The sequence below is a fragment of the Quercus robur genome, chromosome 10 (genome assembly GCF_932294415.1).
Source record: "Quercus robur chromosome 10, dhQueRobu3.1, whole genome shotgun sequence".
NCBI classification, from domain to species: Eukaryota; Viridiplantae; Streptophyta; class Magnoliopsida; order Fagales; family Fagaceae; genus Quercus; species Quercus robur.
This window is the reverse complement of record NC_065543.1, coordinates 17,684,380-17,703,376: the sequence shown is the minus strand read 5'-3', so window position 1 is coordinate 17,703,376 and position 18,997 is coordinate 17,684,380. Positions and strand designations below refer to the sequence as shown.

The following is an 18,997-nucleotide window of genomic DNA, read 5'->3' as shown; positions in this document are numbered from 1 at the left end:
TATATGGTGAGTGTGCAATAGTCAATACATGAGATATACTACACATTTTTTTTTTGTTGGTAAACTACACATATATATTCATGAATGGTGATCAAAAATAGCCACCGACAAATTTTGACAAGGTGCTAATTAAATTTGTGGTTCACATCAATAGATTCATGAATAATGATCAAAAGTTGTCACCGACAAAGTTAGAAACGGAACGAATAAATGTGTGGACTAGGTTAATACCACGTGGCAGGAAGGTAACCACCCAGTCCAATTATTCTCAATTCGATCCGAATAGTGAGTGAAAGTTTGAAAACAGAAGCAATTCACAGACGAAACTTAATCTAGAGAATGGCCGGTAGGTTTGACAAGCAAGCTGGTTTTTACGCGGATGCTAGGCCAACTTATCCAACCGAGTGGTACTCCATGCTGGCTGCTCTAACTCCGCACCACTCTTTAGCTTGGGATGTTGGCACCGGCAATGGTCAAGCTGCTATTGGTGTTAGTCCCTTTTGTCCTTCCTCTATCTCTCTAATTCAATTTATTATAATTTTTCTTTTAGAATTCTTTTTTCTAATGAGGATGCCTATCCCACCTCTCTTGAAGCATCTTACTATTCTCTCAAAAGTAGAAACAGAGCTAGGATTTCGAGTTAAAGTATAAACAAAAAATATATTGGCTGATGATTTTGCTTGATGCGTGCTGTTTCTATGGGTGTTTAGTTATTCTTTTACCGAATTGCTAGTTTGACTAGCATAATGAGGATGCTTGACCTGCAGTGTTAAAGCTAGCCTAGATTCCTATCAACTGCAATGTAAGTTTAGAAGTCTGATTATCACAATTGAGCTTCCAATTGATGGTGCTTTTTAGTTATTCATTTAGATGGATAATATTGCTAAATTTTATTTTTGGATCAATGGCTAAGAATGAGAATTATAAAAAAAAAAAAAAAAACTTTAATTCATGAGTTAGAATTTTTTTTTTTAAAAAAAAAGAAGAAAAGAAAAGAAATTTAAGAGTTAGTGCATCTTGGGTATTGCATGGGGTATAAATTCATGAACTTGTCCGAATTTTGTACGGTTGCATCACAAATAGTAAAAACCTATTGTTATTTTTCTGCAAAATTGTTGAGACTTCTGCTAAGGGAGAAGAAGGGGCAGTCAAGAAGAAAGAAGACTTGAAGGAATGCACTGAAGATAAAGCAGGGCAAAACGACACAGCTGAGACTAAAAGGAAGAAAGTAAAGTTAAAAGCTAAAACAATGTCGTAGCATTTAAGTTTTAAGACCCATCTATTAACACGTGTAGCTAATGACGTGTATGAACTAATCTAAGTGGTTTACAGCTGTCATTCTCTTGTTAATTAGGTGGTTAGAGTTTTGGTAGTTAGTTAGGGGTTGTTTGGTTTCTGTGTTTCCATCGCTCATAACTTTGTTTCCATCGACTATAACTCAAAAATGACGGGACCCACAGATGAGAAGTGTGTTTGGTTTTTGTTTCTATCACTCAATTTTCTGATTTTTAAGTGATGAGTTATGAAAACTGAAAACACATTTTAGATTTTTTCAGTTTCCAAAACTCAGTTTCCAATGACATTTTCGTAATTAAACACTCATTAATGGGACCCACTGTCTTGTCAAGTTAGATTCTGACCGGTCACTCTCTCTTTTCTTTCTTTTTTTTTTTTATTTTTTTATTTTTTATTTCTTCTCCACTTTTCTTTCTTTCTCTCTTCTTCTTCTTCTTCTTCTTTTTTGGTAAACTATGCCACCATCAGCTCAGACCCACCATCTTCTCCATCCTTCCAAAATCAAGAAACAAACTTTTCAATTCAAACAATCTCCAAAACAAATCTCAACCCAAAACAAACACAACCCCAACTGCACAAAAAACAAACCGGGTAGGATGTTTGTGTGTGGGTATTGCTGTTTTTCTTCTCCATTTCCACCGTTGACACCATCATCTCAGTCTCAGACCTATAAAAAAAATCAAGAAGACATAGAGCTGGGTCATGCCACTGGGCTGCGCCGCTAGGTCACGTTGCCACTGGGTCGCGCCGTTCTCACGCACCGCTGGGTCATGCCATTCTCTGTGTATATCTCTAGGTCACGTTGTTCTCTGTGTATATTTGAAACCCACTTCTTCAAATTTGAAGATTTTCTCTTTTGCTTCTTTGGTTTTTTGTCTAAGACACAGTTTTCTATGTATATTTGTGCTTGAGTAATTGAAAGAAAAGTTTCAACCATTTTGAGAGGTACATATAATGGCTTGGTGGGAATGCTTTATGAGGCGGGTAGGCTAACTATGCTCACTGACATGGTGCTCAAGCAATGGGTCCCACAAATAGTAGAAAAATTTGAGTGATGAGAAGCTGAAAACATGTGTCAAACGGGTGGGGTATAAGAAATTGGGGTATTTAAAGCGATGAGTGATGAGTATGAGTGACGAAAATTGAGTGAGAAGTGATGAGTGATGAAAAAAAGAAAAACCAAACAACCCCTTAAGATTCTTTCTTTCTTTCTCTTTTACTGCTTCGTGTATATAAGGGAAAGGCACAGTGTAAATTAATATTGCTTCTCATTTTTCTTATTTTCAATTTAGAGAAATTGGTTTTCTTCCAGTATTTTCTAGAACACTTTCTTAACATGGTATCAAATCTTCAATAGCTCATCCATGGCTTTTGCTACCAACACAACTTCAGAATCAGATCCAATTCCCACCAATTCTTCTAATACTGCAAACCAAAGACCTTCCAATCAAGCACTTCCAATGGAGGATGCAAATACCAATCCATCAAGCCCTTACTTCATTCCACCTACAGATGTTGTCCTTGTTTCTCAACCATTGATTGGTCCTGAAAACTATCTCAGTTGGTCAAGGGTTGTATTTCTGTCATTGAGTGGAAGGAATAAGTTTGGCTTTCTTGATGGTTCGATTTCCATGCCTGATCTCTCTCATCCTTTGTACAATGCTTGGCACAGAGCAAACACCACCATTCTTTCATGGTTGGTGAATTCCTTGAGCAAAGATCTTGCTACTAGTGTGATGTATATTCACACTGCGAGGGATTTGTAGATTGACATGCGTGATAGGTTTTTAGAGCCTAATGTTCCAAGATTCTTTGAGGTTTAGAAAGAAATTTCAAAGCTTTCACAAGGTTCACCCAAATTCAAGATTTTGTGGGATGAACTTGTGCATTATCAGTCTTTTTCTGCTGGCACTTGTACCTGTACTTGTGGTTCTCAACAAAATCAATTGAATGCTCAGCAAAAATATCAAGCTTTTCGTTTTCTCATGGGACTCAATCACAGTTATTCCACTATCACTAGTCAGATTTTGATCATTGAGCCTTTACCTGCACTAATAAGGCCTATTCTTTGATTTTGCAAGAAGAAAAACGTAGGTAAATTGGTCAAGCCGATTTGGTCATTGAACCAACAGTTTATATGCTAACAATTCCAATCCTAAAGAATTTCAAGGTCATCAAGGTTGGAATCAAGGGGGAGCTCATGGAGGTCAAGGTGCAAAAGGTGGTAATTCTAAGAAGGAGAGGCCTGTCTGTACATACTGTGGAATTGTGGGTCATGTAGCTGATAAATGCTACAAATTGCATGGTTATCCTCCAGGATATAAGCACAAAGGGAACGCTTCTGCCCATCAGGTGTCTGGTAATGGAAATCTTAGCACTTTCTTTTCTAATAATGGTAATTTTGGGAATTTTGCTTCTCCACCCATGTTGGGGTTTACTAATCAAGTCTAAGATAACACATTGCTCACCACAACTTCTAGGAGCAAAGTCTTAATTGAACTTGTCACAATCACAGTTCAGTGCTCCTTAGTGTCCCATTACTGAGAATCAATGTGAGCAGCTACTTTCCTTCCTTGTCTCTCAGTCATTCAAGGAAGCTGCCACATCTCAGCCCACATCTACACATCAGGCTACCTCAGTCCTATCTCCTTTTTCTAATGTAGCTTCTACTGCTAGCACTAGTTCAACTATGCCTTACTTTGCCAATTTTTCAAGTAATCCTTTTTGGTTGCCTCCTAACCTTTCTCATTCCATTTTTTCTGCCCATATCATAGATAGACAAGCCTATAAGTCTAATGATTGGATTATTGACACTAGTGCAACAGACCATATGGTCCATTCAATTTCTTGCCTAACCACAATTACATCCACCATTAATACCTTTGTCTATTTACCCAATGGAGAGAAGGCTTTGGTTACTCATATAGGAACAGTTCATATCTCAGACAACCTTATACTCTATGGAGTTTTATGTGTTCCATCCTTCACATTTAATCTGATATTTGTCAGCCAACTCACTAAATCCCTTTTTTGTTGTCTTGTGTTCCTCGGTTCTTTTTGCTTTATCCAAGACCTAGCCAATTGGAATATGATTGGACTGGGTAAAGCATCAAAAGGCCTATATCTGCTCCAACATAGAGTTCCACCTCCATGTGTGCTTGCTGTTGCTTCCAAGGTTCCTGTCTCCATTCCTTCTATCAGATTCACTAGTGTCATTGCTAATTTGTGGCATTTTCGTTTAGGGTATCCTTCATATGCCAAGTTGTCTTTGCTTAATAATCTTGTATATGTTTTACCGTCTAATAAGACTGTATGTTGTGACATTTGTCATTTTTCTAAACAAAAGATACTATCCTTTCCTACTAGTCAACATGTATCTCATTGTATGTTTGATCTTGTACATTGCGATCTTTGGGGGCCTTTTTCAGTTCCCACTATCGAGGGTTACATGTTCTTTCTTATTATTGTGGATGACTATTCTAGGTGTACTTGGGTTTATTTGCTTAAATTTAAGTTAGAAACATAAGCTCATATTCAACAGTTTTCTATTATGGTTGAAACTCAATTCAATGCCAAAATTAATTGTATTAGGATTGACAATGGCACAGAATTTATCATGAAGGATTTTTTCAAATCAAAAGGCATCTTGTATCAATTATCTTGTGTTGATACTCCTCAACAAAATGCAATAGTTGAGAGAAAGCATCAACACATTTTAAATGTTGCAAGAGCATTAAGGTTCCATTTTTCTTTACCTTTAAAACTGTGGGGGGACAGCATTCTCACTATAGTATATCTTATAAATAGGTTGCCCTCCAAGCATTTAAACAAAAAAACTCCTTATGAAATGCTTTTCAAACAACCTCCTTCTACTTCTCCTCATTCTGTTCCTTTATGGTTTAAAGCAAGCTTCAAGGCAATGGTTTGCCAAGTTTTCTTATATATTGTTGAATTTTGGTTTTGTCCAATCCAAGGCTGACTATTCTCTTTTTACCTACACTAAAGGATCCTCTTTCATAGTTCTGCTAGTCTATGTAGATGACATTTTGCTCACTGGTAATGATCCTGATTGCATTAGTGCTTTGAAGCTCCAACTTGATACTAAGTTTGGCTTGAAAGATTTGGGTTCTCTGAAATATTTTCTAGGTCTTGAGGTTGTCAGAAGTGAAAAGGGGATCAGTTTGAATCAAAGAAAGTACTGCTTAGAGATTTTGCAAGATATAGGTTTTTTAGGGTCTAAACCAGTTTGAACACCAATGGAACATAACTTGCATTTATCAAAGGATGTTGGTAAACTTCTTCCAAATGCTAGTCAATACAAGAAGCTAATTGGAAGATTGTTATATCTGACTCTGACTAGACCTGATATCACCTATGCACTGCATAGGTTAAGTCAATTTCTATCTGAACCAAGAGAGTCTCACATGTTGGCAGTCAATAGGATACTTTAGTACTTGAAGGGGACACTAGGCAGAGGTTTGTTCTTCTCTAGTAGCTCAAGTATGCAAGTTAAAGCCTTTTGTGATGCGGATTGGGTAGGCTGCTCAGATACCAGAAGATCTATAATAGGCTATAGTGTGTTTTTGGCTAATTCCCTAATCTCTTGGAGGTCCAAGAAGCAAAGTATAGTCTCTAGGTCTTCAGTAGAGGCAGAATACAGGGCAATGGCCACCATAACATGTGAAATTGTTTGGGTTCTTCAATTGTTAAGAGACTTGAGAGTTGATCATCTAAGTAGTGCTCAATTGTTTTGTGATAATCAGGCTGCATTACATATTGTAGCAAACTCAGTCTTCCACGAAAGGACAAAACATATAGAGGTTGATTGTCATTTGGTGAGAGATAAGATAACAAAAGGGGTGATCAAAACATTCTATGTTTCAAGCCATTTTCAAACAGCAAATATTTTTACAAAGGCATTGGGACTTCCAGCTTTTAGCAGGTTAATTACTTGTTTGGGGTTAATAGATGTTTACTCACCAAAGCTTCAGACTACTGATAATCAAGTCACTGAACCTATGGTTCCTGACTTGAGGGGGAGTGTTGAGACTTCTGCTAAGAAACAAGAAGGGGCAGTCAAGAAGAAAGAAGACTTGAAGGAATGCACTGAAGATAAAGCAGGGCAAAACGACACAGCTGAGACTAAAAGGAAGAAAGTAAAGTTGAAAGCTAAAACGATGTCGTAGCATTTAAGTTTTAAGACTCATCTGCTAGCACGTGTAGTTAATGGCACATATAAACTAATCTAAGTGGTTTACAGCTGTCATTCTCTTGTTAATTAGGTGGTTAGAGTTTCGGTAGTTAAGATTCTTTCTTTCTTTCTCTTTTTCTGCTTTGTGTATATAAGGGAAAGGCACAGTGTAAATTAATATTGCTTCTCATTTTTCTTATTTTCAATTCAGAGAAATTGGTTTTCTTCCAGTATTTTCTTGAACACTTTCTTAACAAAAATAAAATTGTCTCCTTGCATCTTGACGTTTGTGAAGAATCAAGTAAAACTAAGATTGTTAGAATTGCATTACATTATTCTTGACAGGTTGCTGAGCATTATGAGCAAGTAGTTGGAACCGATGTGAGTGAGGCTCAGTTGAAACTTGCAATGCCACACCCTCGCATTCGATATCTCCACACTCCATTATCCATGACAGATGATGAATTAGTGGCCTTGATTGGAGGAGAAAATTCAGTTGATTTGGTTACTGTGGCCGCAGCTGTCCACTGGTTTGATCTCCCCAAGTTCTACTCCATAGTAACACGGCTTCTAAAAAAGCCAGGAGGTGTAATTGCTGTTTGGGCTTATCATGACATAGAAGTTAGCCCCACTTTTGATCCCATATTGAAGCGTTTTCGTGACACACTTCTTCCCTATTGGGACCCAAAAATAAAAGGCGTATATGATGATTATAAGATACTTCCATTTCCTTTTGAAAGTGTAGGTATAGGATGTGAGGGGAAACCACAACAACTAGATATACCAAAGGAGGTGTCACTTGAGAAATTCTTGAATATGTTCAGGTCATGGTCTCCAGTAAATACAGCTAAGGACCAAGGTGTTGATTTGTTGTCAGAAAGCGTGGTAAAAGAATTTGAGAGTGCTTGGGGAGGACCTACATTGGTCAGATCAATCATCTATAAGGGCTTTATGCTTGCCGGAAAAGTTAGGCTTTAATTTCTTTTTGGGTAGAAACCAGGTAAGGGACTGAGAAAAGAGGGAGTGGGTTGTTTATGATTGTTGCATAAAATATTGTAACGGTAATAAAGATACAAAAGTTTATTCTCTTTATGTCCCATTGATATTCTATTATGAACTGGAAAATAAAATGATAATTTAGTCGATTCGAGACCAATCACTTGAACATTGATAAAAAGAGACTGCCTCTCTTTTTTTTTTTTTTTTTGCTTATGATTTGCATTACAACTGATACGTGTAAATAGCCATATCAGACAAGGCACTAGTCTTATATAATAACAATTTGAAGTTGAAATTAAAAACAACTAATCTAATCTAAACAAACAATTCTGATCTGATCGGAATCATTATTGAATTCAAACTTGTAACTTTCGATTCAACTAATTAACACTGATCCTAATCTTGTCTTCAAATCTTCAACTTGCTGTCTCTGATGCTAGAAGATGCTAGAAAGCACGGGTGCGGCTCTATGATTGCTACACCCACACCCGACACTCAACGATGTGCTGATTCTCTAGCCCTTTTTTTTTTTTGGGGGGGGGGGGGGGGGGGGCTGATTTAGCGTCGATTCACCCCAATTTGGCTCCATTTTGAGCCGAAACTGGCCAAAATCATCCAAAACTAGCCAAAGTACATGTTAAAAAAAAAAAAAAAAAAACTAACTTTAGTTGATTTCTTATTTAGTTATTTACCAATTATATATTTGTCAAATTATTTGTAGGTTTTTTATTTTATTTTATTTGTTGTTGTTGTTGATGGAAGCTAAACCAACTTCATTTAATTAGCAATAGAAATAGAATCTAGATACAATGCTTCTAAAGTCGGTGGATGAGAGTCCTCCAACCAAATAATATCCTCACTAAGGTGCTTGGCAAAGCGAGCTAATGAATGTGCTACCCCATTGGTAGTACGGCTAATATCCCAAAATTCCACATGTTGCATCTGTCCACCCAAACAACGAATATCATCATAGAGATTTCCTAAGCGAGACCAATCTGGCTGAGCTAAAATAATAGACCTCATAACATTTGAATTATCATCTTCCACAATTAAATCTGAAAACTCAACATCTAAAGCAAACTTTTCGACATGCCAAAACCTCTGCCTCTTCACTATTCGTAACAGCAAGACCCTTCGACGACAAAGCTGCCATGACTTGCCCCCTTGCATTCCGAATAATCACTCCAACACTAGAGGTTGAAACGTTTGTGAAAACCGCAGCATCAAAGTTAAGTTTATACATCAGACCTTCAGGTGGTTGCCACAAATGTGATAGCCCAATAGAAATAGGGACCGTCAGCTGTGATTGGGCCTCCTTATACTCTTCTAGAAAGTTGCTAGCTCGTGCATTCAACGTTCTAGGTTCCTGTAGAATACCTTCATGCACAACCCAATTACGTTGATGCCATATTAGCCAACTTTGCACTAGAAAAAGCTAAAGTACATCACCGGGCAGCTTGTGCATTAAGTTCTCAAATAGGTGCATCACAGTGGCTTGATCAGTCAGCCCCTTTTGCAATGTATGGTATGAATAACTAGCCCACACGTCCTGAGCAGAATTATTTGTAGGTTAAACAACTTAAATTGAAATTGCTGAATTATTTGTAGTTATTATTGCTCTTAAATTGGTATATGTTTACTATTATATGAAAATATATTTAATAATTTGTAAGTAAAAATATATTTAATAATTTATTAGTATACGTATCCCACTGCACCCACACCCTAATTTTTTAAAAATTGTCGAGTCTCGCACCCGCATTTGTACCCACACCTGAACCCGAATTTGCACTCGTGCTTCATAGCTCTGATGTCTGAACTTGGACCTGGCTTTCTTCGGACATGACATATTTCTTGTTTTTATTTATATTTACTTTTGAAAAAGTTGTATTAAATTAACTGAACTATTCCCTAAAAAAAAAAAAACCGAACAAAGAATGCCTTGAATTTTTCTTTGAAACCCTGGTCCTTTCTTAGGCCTTGGCTTACGTAGAAGTGTGCCTTGCCTTTCTTGTGCAATCTTCGTCCCACCAGTTACTGTGGTTGTATCATTGCAACTTATTTGCAAGTGATCATCTGGGTTCAATTATTGCTGCTTTTAGTAACCAACATGATGTTGCGGAAGCCTGAAAAAAGCATACATGATGCTCTCTTGATGGAACAGAAACTAAAATTGTTCGTTTCTGATAGTAAAGCTCGAAGGGGTTTCCCGGAATCCACAAGGAGAATAAAACTGGAATCTACCAGAAGAAAATTTGACAAAACATCTGTGTTTATTGATAATAGTCTGCCTTGCCTCTGATGGCTACAAAACATATAAATACTGAGAAAAACATCTAAAAACCATAATTTACACTAATTACATGGTTAGGTGATAAAATGCCGAATTTTACCAAAAATGGCAAAATTGAGTTAAATGCAGAATCATAAACTATTGACCTTAAGGGTCATCCTAAAATAAACGATGCCTTATTTTGGCTTTTAAACTAAAAGTTATTAAGGAAAAACAAATATTACTATAAATAGCAAAAACACTGTTTTCGGGGCCTTAATGAAAGAATTTGCCTAATTTCATACAATTCCGATACTGTCACCCCAATGGCTTCTATTGGCACCCCCCTTTGATCTTGCGTTATGACTTCCTGCGCTTATACTACTCCAAGAAGGCATGTGTTGTCCGATCTACATCACAACAAATACTGGAGAATAATCCTTATGCCCTAGATATTGCTTTGTTACAAGCCACCACCAAGTTTGTGTCTGTTGAAAGCTCAAGTAAAATTATCTACAAAGGTGACCCAAGTTGGCTAGTTTCTGAAATTTGCAGCCATGATTGTTCTCTCAGTGCTTGGGGTCATGTTATATACTTAGGATCTCAAAATAATGTTGGATCGGTGTATACTTTGGATTGCCCAACTCGTTGTGCTTTTAGCTAGAACATTAGTATCAAGTGTACCAAATGATAAAGTTTTAACATTTGACACAACAAACACCAAAAACAATAGTTCATCTTCATTACGCATTTCAAATGCTAATTTTTTTTTACCATTTATATTCGTATGCTTCTATTAGTAAAAGTATATGGACACAAATGCTAAAAAAAAAGAATTTATTATATTTCTCTCTCCTTGTCGACGTCCAACCTTGATCGAGAGTGGCAGCGGAAAGACTGCCGCCGCCTTCTCAGCCGTTGCAGGCCCTCATTTGACCACCCGCTGTGGCGACAACTCCCTCGCACGCGGGGCCCCATTGGAGGGCCTTTCTCAAATTGGTGGTGTGGTGCACATGCGTGTGCTTTGCGCAGAGCTTCAGGTGCTCTCTCTCTCTCTGTAGAGGTAGGTAGGTCTACCTTTGGTTTAATGGCACGAATCTAGGCCAAATTTTAGGTGATTACCAAAGGTGAGTGGAATCGCCACTAATCATTGGGTTTTTTTAAGGTGTGATTGGTCACCTGTTTCTAGTTGATTTTATTACCGATCCTAGGTTAAGAAAAAGGGGCGTTTTTCCTAATCTAATGTAGATGGCAAGAAAATCTTGATTCTTAGGTCCAGAAGTTTGGTTACGTGTGGGGAAGGTGTTAGGCACCCCACAACGCTTGTCTAAGGACAGTCCTTTGTTTTGATAAATCTTAATTTTCGGAGATTGACAATTAAAACGTGACTTAGGCATTAGCTTTCGAGGGTTTGCATGCATGGGGGCTTTGAGGTTTTGGCTTCTGAATGGGTGTGGTTCCAATCTATGTTTTCCTAAGGCATTCGGCAGAGTACCAGATTTCCACGGCGAAAATCCGGCAACATGTCACCTTGCTTTCGCGGTGGAAATTAGGCATTGCTTGCCTTAGGTGACATGAATTGTGACAATCACCTTGGAAAAAGGGGGGAGCAGGTATATATATATATACATCATGCACAATGCTAGTGCATAGAGCAGGAAAGTAAATGCCTACATCCCGAGAGCATGGCCCAAGATTAATTTCTATTCCAAATGTAGCTCACTAGAGCAATCCTGCAAACTTCGGTAATCATGTTAGATATGCGTTTTGAAGGAAATCAACTGCAAATTTAAATAACAAAGCTCATTTTAGAGGTGAACTCTTAACTAGCAACTTTTCCATTTTCATAACAATTCAATCAATTCATGCTTGATTTCGGTCTTTGGATATTAAAAAAAAAAAAAAGTATTCAAAAGTGTTTAATGTCATACCCAAATAACTAATGAAACCTTTGATTTGACATTTGAAATTCCCATCAATTTTGGGGCCGGACAAAATACGGTATCAACAACTAAGCGTTAGCATAGGTTTTGAAAAGTCTTGGGATAGACCCTTTTTCACAATGAAAATTTTTAGGTGTAACACCTTGTCCTTTTAGGAAAATTTTGGCACAATTTGTATGGCAAAGGTTTTTGTAATGATATTCACAAAGGTCCTTGGACAAAGAAACGGATTTTGATGCAAAGGCATTTGATACAAGGAAAAAAAAGTTTGATCTTTTTGACAATTTTGAAGAAAAACTTAGCCACTTGTACATTTCTATGGAAAAACTCGATTGCTTGCCACCCAATTTATTATCTGCACAATTAGGTGGGAGATATCAAAAAATGCATGCATGTCCTTGTAGGGTCAGGGACCCTTAGGACTTAGGTGGGTTCTAATGCACAAGCGGTTCTAGAACCGTCTCTCCTAGGGTTTCTCAATGTTATGCAAGCAGGTAAAGATCATTCCTTTATTGGAGAATTGCTACCCTGCAAACAAAATGCTTAAGGACATGCTCCTATCATTTTCAAAAATTGGCTTTGCACTCTTGATTGGGTATTTATCATGGTGAGTTTCTACTATGATGCAAGATTAATGCACAAGATTGGCAAGTAATAGAAACTTTCATAACATGCTCAATAATGCGAGAAGGACCAATTCTTTGATTACATGCTTTTACAATATTTGCTTTTGCAACGCTGGGTTCGCCAGCTCCAATGATGGGCCTTTTACAATAAAAGAAATGTAACTGTGAGGAAAAGCTCGGCTTCTGATGATGTGGACTTCTCGGGGAAGCTCTTGGACACTTAAACCTCTTGATAATTTGGACAGCATGGATCTCTCGGACCTTTGGATTTCTTGGGGGAGCCCTTGGCCACCTAGCAATCTTTTTTGGATTTTTCTTGGGAGAAATCTTGGACTCATGATGTCTTGGGATTCTCGACAGTTTTCTGGAAGCACCTCCCCCTTGAACGGAGTTTCAGTCACTTGCCACAAATTTTATCTTTTCACAATTAGGTGACGAAACCAATTAGTGTATGCATTAGTGCTCTTGTAGGGTTGTAAACCTTTAGGGATATGGTGTGATCTAACATGTACAAGCAACGGGGTCGCTTTTCCTAGGGTTTGATAATGGATGCTGTGCAAACATGATAGAAGGAACCTGGAATAGAGCACAATTTCTTTCGCACAAGTAAAAAGGGCGCACTTGTTACAAGACACTTTCCCCTAACCTCTAGCCCTATAAGGGTATCCTTTCCTAGGCTTGGATATTCACTCTTTAGGTTTCACCTAGTCTTAGTGGGCTCTGGGCTTGATCTAGTCCTCACGAGTTTGACATAACTAAGGCAACTGTATGCAACGGCTTAATTGGTAGGTTGTCCCTGTCCTAGGGTACTCAATTGCCATACCCCTCCCTTCATGGAAGTTACGCGGTAGGAAGGATTGAGGGAGCCTTTTCAGCAACTCCTATCCACCCATGGACCCAGAAGTAACTACGACATTAAGCCCGAATCTAACTATGGGTAACACTACCGATATGTGTGTCTGGGCATTTGCAGATAGGGTGATGAAATCCCAAAGAGATGTGACTACACCAGTAGTGCAGAGCCTGGGTTTGGCCCAAAAAGGGTGTATATGTCATGCAATCCTTAATGAAGGGGAAAGACTTTTTCAAAGCACAGTAGATATATATATATATATATATGGAAAGCAGATAAAGGTGTAGCGGAAATTAAATTTTGCTATCCTATGTTTGCATGTGAAGGAAAGTTGTAAGGCATGTGAGGAAAGAGGTAAAGCATGTGAAGAAAGCGGTAAAGCCCCATGTTGAAAATACCTCAAAGCCTCCCTTTTGGAAAAGATTTTTTGGAAATTTTTTTTTGCTCTTTTAAAAATAGTCTACTAGGATATAGTAGAAGTCTTTTTCAAAAGGAAAGCCTCAAAGGCCAATGCCAATTTCTGTGTTTTCGAAATCCAATGTCCAAAGATTATGGTTTTATCAAAATATCTAAAGGCTAAACTCTTATTGATCCCCAGTGGAGTCGCCAGTTTGTCGACGCTTGGCCTCGGTCAGGAGCGGCAGCGGAAAGACCGCCACCGCCGTTGTGGGCCTTCGTTCGACCACTCACAGTGGCAACAACTCCCGCGAGTGCGGGGCCCTGTTGGAGGGCCCTTCTCGAATTGGTGGTGTGGTGCACGCATGCGGAGCTTTGAGTGCTCTCTCTTTCTCTAGGTAGGTCTACCTTTGGTTTTATGGCAGGAATCTGGGCCAAATTTTAGGTGATTACCTAAGTTGAGTGGAGTCACCACCAATCATTGGGTTTTTCTAAGGTGTGATTGTTCACTTGTTTCTAGTTGATTTTATTATTGATCCTAGGTTAAGAAAAAAGGGGCGTTTTTCTTAATCTAATATGGAAGGCAAGAAAATCTTGATTCTTAGGTCTTGAAGTTTGGTTACGTGTGGGGAAAGTGTTAGGCACCCCACAACGCCTGTCCAAGGACAGTCCTTTGTTTTGATAAAACCTTAATTTTCTGAGATTGGCAGTAAAAACATGACTTCGGCATTGGCTTTCAGGGGTTTGCATGCACGGGGGCTTTGAGGTTTTGGCTTCTGAATGGGTGTGGTCCCAATCTATGCTTTCCTAAGACATTTGGCAGAGTACCAGATTTCCACGGCGAAAATCCGGTGACATGTCACATTGCTTTTGCGGCGGAAATCAGGCATCACTTGCCTTAGGTGACACGGACTATGACAATCACACTGGAAAAGTGGGGAGCAGGTATATATATACATACATCATGCACAATGCTAGCACATAGAGTAGGAAAGTAAATGCCTACATCCCTAGAGCATGGCCCAATATTAATTTCTATTCCAAATGCAGCTCACCAGAGCAATCTTGCAAACTTCAGTAATCATGTTAGATATGCATTTTGAAGGAAATCAACTACCAATTTAAATAACAGAGCTCATTTTAGAGGTGAACTCTTAACTAGCAACTTTTCCATTTTCACAACAATTCAATCAATTCAAGCCTAATTTTGGTTTTTGGATATTAAAATAAATAGTATTCAAAAGTTTTTAATGTTATACCCAAATAACTAATGAAACATTTGATTTGACATCTAAAATTCCCATCAATTTTGGGGCCAGGCAAAATATGGTATCAGCACTACTCTCTTTTTGCCTTTCTTTCTTCTTTCTCGCTCTTGCTCATCTCTCTCTCTCTTCTTTCTCCTTTCTTCTCTTCTCAAGCTCCCTCTCTCTTTCTTCTTCTTCTTCTTCTTCTTCCTCTCTCTCTCTCTCTCTCTCTCTCTCTCTCTCTTTTCTTCTTTCTTCTCAGACCTCTCTCTTTCTCTCTTTTTACTCTTTTCTTTTTTCTTCTCAAACCTTACTATCTCTTTCTCTTTCTTCTCTCTCTTCTCGAATATCAGACACTGCATTAGAGTTTTGGGTGTCCCACAATGGAGGAGGTGACTTGAAACCCACGATAGAGTCCCACCACCGCAACGATGACCCTCGTCTCTCTTCTTTAATCTCTATCTTGTTGGAGGATTTTAGTTTTTTATTTTTATTTTTATTTGCAATTTTTAGATTTGAAATTTGTTGGAGGATTTCGGTGGTTGTGGTGGTGACTATGGGTTTGTTTTGGGTTGTGGAGGATGCGGTGGTTATGTAATGGTTGTGGTGGTGGTCACTAGTTGTGTTTTGTATTGGTCTGACTTTTGAGTTAATATTATTTTAATGTGTTGTAAATATTATTTTAATGTATGAGATTAAAGAATAAAATATGTGATGTATGGCGTATGGTGTATTGTAAAATGATGTGTTAAATTGACATATTTTTGCAACCTTTGATGCTAGTGCTCTAACAAGGCATTGCAGACTTTGGCCCATCACGCTTCACTGCAACAGGAGTCTTATCTTTGGCTTTAATAGAGGAAAATTTAGATAATTCACCACCATTTTAAATTTATTATTGAAATAAAATTGCCATTCCTTATAAAAAAATTAAAAAAAAAATTGTCTTGTATGATTATTCTATTTTATTGTTCGTGTGAGCACAGTTTTGCAATTCTACCGTCTTATCATGTGTAAGCAGTAGCATAAGGTGTGCTAAATGCTAAATTTTTAGCATTTAGCATATCATACCAAAAAAAAAAAACTTTCATGAGATGTATCAAAAGCTAACTAAATTGCTACAATATTTTTTTATTCCTCTCAGTCTCTCTCTCTCTCTCTTATTCCCTACTTGATAAATATATTTGTTTTGTTAATGTAGATGAGGTTTGTTTTAAATTATTTTAATGTGTTATAATCTTAAAATAAAATATGTGATGTAGATGTATTGTAAAATAGTATTAAAATAGATAAAATAACTTTTTGATGTGTCAAAGTAGCATTTTTTTTAAAACACCTGATGTTGGTGTTCTAAAATATGTCATTTTAACACACTAAAAGTTACTTTATTTATTTTAAGACAACATTTAACAATACACCCTATATCACATGTTCTATTTAAGATTATATTAAAATAATCTAAAGTGTCCTTAAAAAAATTAAAAAATTAACCCAAAAAAAAAAAAAAAAATACAAACTCGGCACTGTCCCTCACATCCCACCCCTACAACCTACCATCAGGGACATGAAAACCCACCACATCAGAACACCACAAAACCAATCCCAAAACCCATAATAATAATAATAATAATAATAATGCCTTGTTCGCACAATAAATGCTAAATATGTAAGAATCTACTACTTTTTGGATACTCGATTTTAAGGAAATTGAGTTTCCTATGGTACTGGAATTCCATAAAAAATTTTCGACAAATATGAAGTTTATTTTTTCAAATAACTCAAGTTTCTAGAACTCAAGTTACAATGCAAACACGAGTTTAAAAAAGGCGGTAAATCTATAAATATTTCTAAAACAGTGATAGTGAGCCATTTTTGCCCCTCTAACCAGGCTTGAGATCTGGGTTTGAGAGAACCCGTTCTTGAAAAAATTAACCACAGAATCTGCTTTCTCTGGGCTTTCGAAATGAACATACTTGGAAGCTGATAGAGCAGCTTCTTGTGAGAACCCAAGTGTGTTTATGTGGTATGAGACTGAAAATGGTTATTGATTTGCAGTCGTTGAAATGTAGTTGCATTTCAAAGATAAAGATAAAGATGGGTTTTGAAGAAAACCCAGTTTGTGAATTGGTGTTTGAGCTATAGTAATGTGTTTACCACCATTTAGAATGGTTTTGCAAAAATGATAAAACATGGGTTCTGAAATATTGAAATTCAAGGAGTGAGAAAGAAAGAAACTCGCCTATGCCTTCTGTGAGTAGAGCGAATTTTTGAACTCCACCAGGCACCAGTAGAAAGTTCTTTCTGATAAAACTAGAACCCTCGTGTCAGATTGCAGAGGGTTTAATGGATTTTGGACACTGCACAACCGCAGGGACGCGGAAGACGACGTCGTTTCCAAGTGTCACTAAACCTTTTGCTTATGACCTATCACCTATCGTCCAGATATTCAATTTTTAATTAAATTAGATTTAATTTTTTCAATAAATTTAATTAGTTTATTATTTGTTTAAATTTTCTGAGTTGGCTTTAAAAAAAAAAAATTAAAATGCTAATGTGACATTTAAAAAATGTTAAATAAAATAGTATAGTATTATTATTTTATTAACAACATTAATATTTATTGTACAAACAAGGAATTCCGTCTGTCAGTATGTATTTACTGTTGGTGGATTGAGGTTAGAGACCAAAATGGAAACATTTTTTTGATTTCAAGGACTAAGGTAGGCATAAAATCAATTTACAAACCAAAATATAAGAACTAAAAATGTATTTTCGCATTTTTCAATTTCTTTTTTAAATTCCTTATTGGTTTAGGCTATTACCTGTTATCTGGGTCTTTATTGTTTTCTGATATAGAAGTTGTTTCCTCATCTAGGTCTTTCTTGTTTTGTGATTTAGGCTTGTGGGGTTTCTGGGCACGATCACAAATGCTAAGAAGAAGGTATGTGGGGTTTCTTTCGCTAAAAAAAGTCATCAAGGCCCAATTCACACACCCATCTGTTCAGCTCTTCTAGCCGTTAGAAATTAGAACCACCGACTAAGCCAATTCCTAATAGGATTTGGAAACACAAATTACAAACTTCTTGAGTTTTAGTTTTCCGTGTTCGCATTGAACATCTCCCACACCGTTTATTCCCTTCTTCTATTTAACTCCAACACTGCCTTCTCTCTCTCTTTCATTCAAAAACCATCCCCCATAATTGTTAAACTCTCTCTCTAAATTTTTCTCAGCGTGATGGAAGGATTTTCAGGGTCCTCCATACCCAGTTCATGTGCATTACCGTGCCCATCAGAGTCGGGTTTATTCTCTAAACCCAGAACTGGACAAGCTATTGACTATAAACTTGCTGCCTTGAAGCATAAATATGCTAGGCTACAAGACCTGAAAAACCAACAAAGAAAAGGAGGAGAAAAGAGTGAACTTTCATTGGATTTATTGCTTTCTTCTACGCTGGAGAAGGGAAACACAGCCGTTGCAGCCTTGTTGAAGCAAAGGAGTGCTATGTTACAAGCCCAGCGAAATCAAAAACTAAGAGATGGCAAAAAGAGTGAACTTCCATCGGTTTCTTCCAAGGTCATGACAGAGAATATCCCAACTAATGATCAGATTAATTTGATTTTTTCTACAAAGAAACAAAGAGAACCTGTCTTTTATAATTTTCTTGCTACAATGGAAAAGAAAGATCGCAAACCTCAGATTAGTGAAGCAAAACTATCTAAGACCAAGAACCAGCATGAAGTGGAAGAGGTCTCAACAGAATTGAGGTTGGGTTATGCTCCTAATTGCATCAACCAAAAGAGGAAATCACCTGAAAACTTTGCTAGTAATGTCTCTTTTTCGTCTCAAGATTGTGAAATAAGCAAAAGAAAGAAAGTTAATGGCCATGAAGTTGTAAAGGAAGAAAGTCATAGAGGTGCTTCATTGGACGGGTTTGAGGATACTTGCGTTGTAAGGAAGAGGGTTGAGGCAAGCTATAGTAACGAGCAATGGGTGAGGCTCTTTTTGGAGACAGACTTGGTAAAGAAGCATGTTTTGACTGAGTTAGAACAAAAATATATTGAAGATTTCATAACTAAGTATGGGGTACAAGTGGTTGTTTGGGATTTTGATACCAAGTCTGAACATCAATTGATCTTCAAACAGAGAACAAATGGGAGCAATGTCTTCATTGAA

The 18,997-nt window shown here is 37.3% G+C and overlaps 1 protein-coding gene across 1 annotated transcript; it reads left to right on the top strand.

Moving 5' to 3' along the window:
* Nucleotides 1-247: 247 nt before the first annotated feature.
* LOC126703671 (uncharacterized) lies at nucleotides 248-7,643 on the top strand. The gene is made up of 2 exons (XM_050402721.1): nucleotides 248-489; nucleotides 6,833-7,643. The coding sequence occupies exons 1-2, from the start codon at nucleotides 340-342 to the stop codon at nucleotides 7,463-7,465; spliced, it is 783 nt and encodes a 260-aa protein (XP_050258678.1). The 5' UTR covers nucleotides 248-339; the 3' UTR covers nucleotides 7,466-7,643.
* Nucleotides 7,644-18,997: the final 11,354 nt, after the last annotated feature.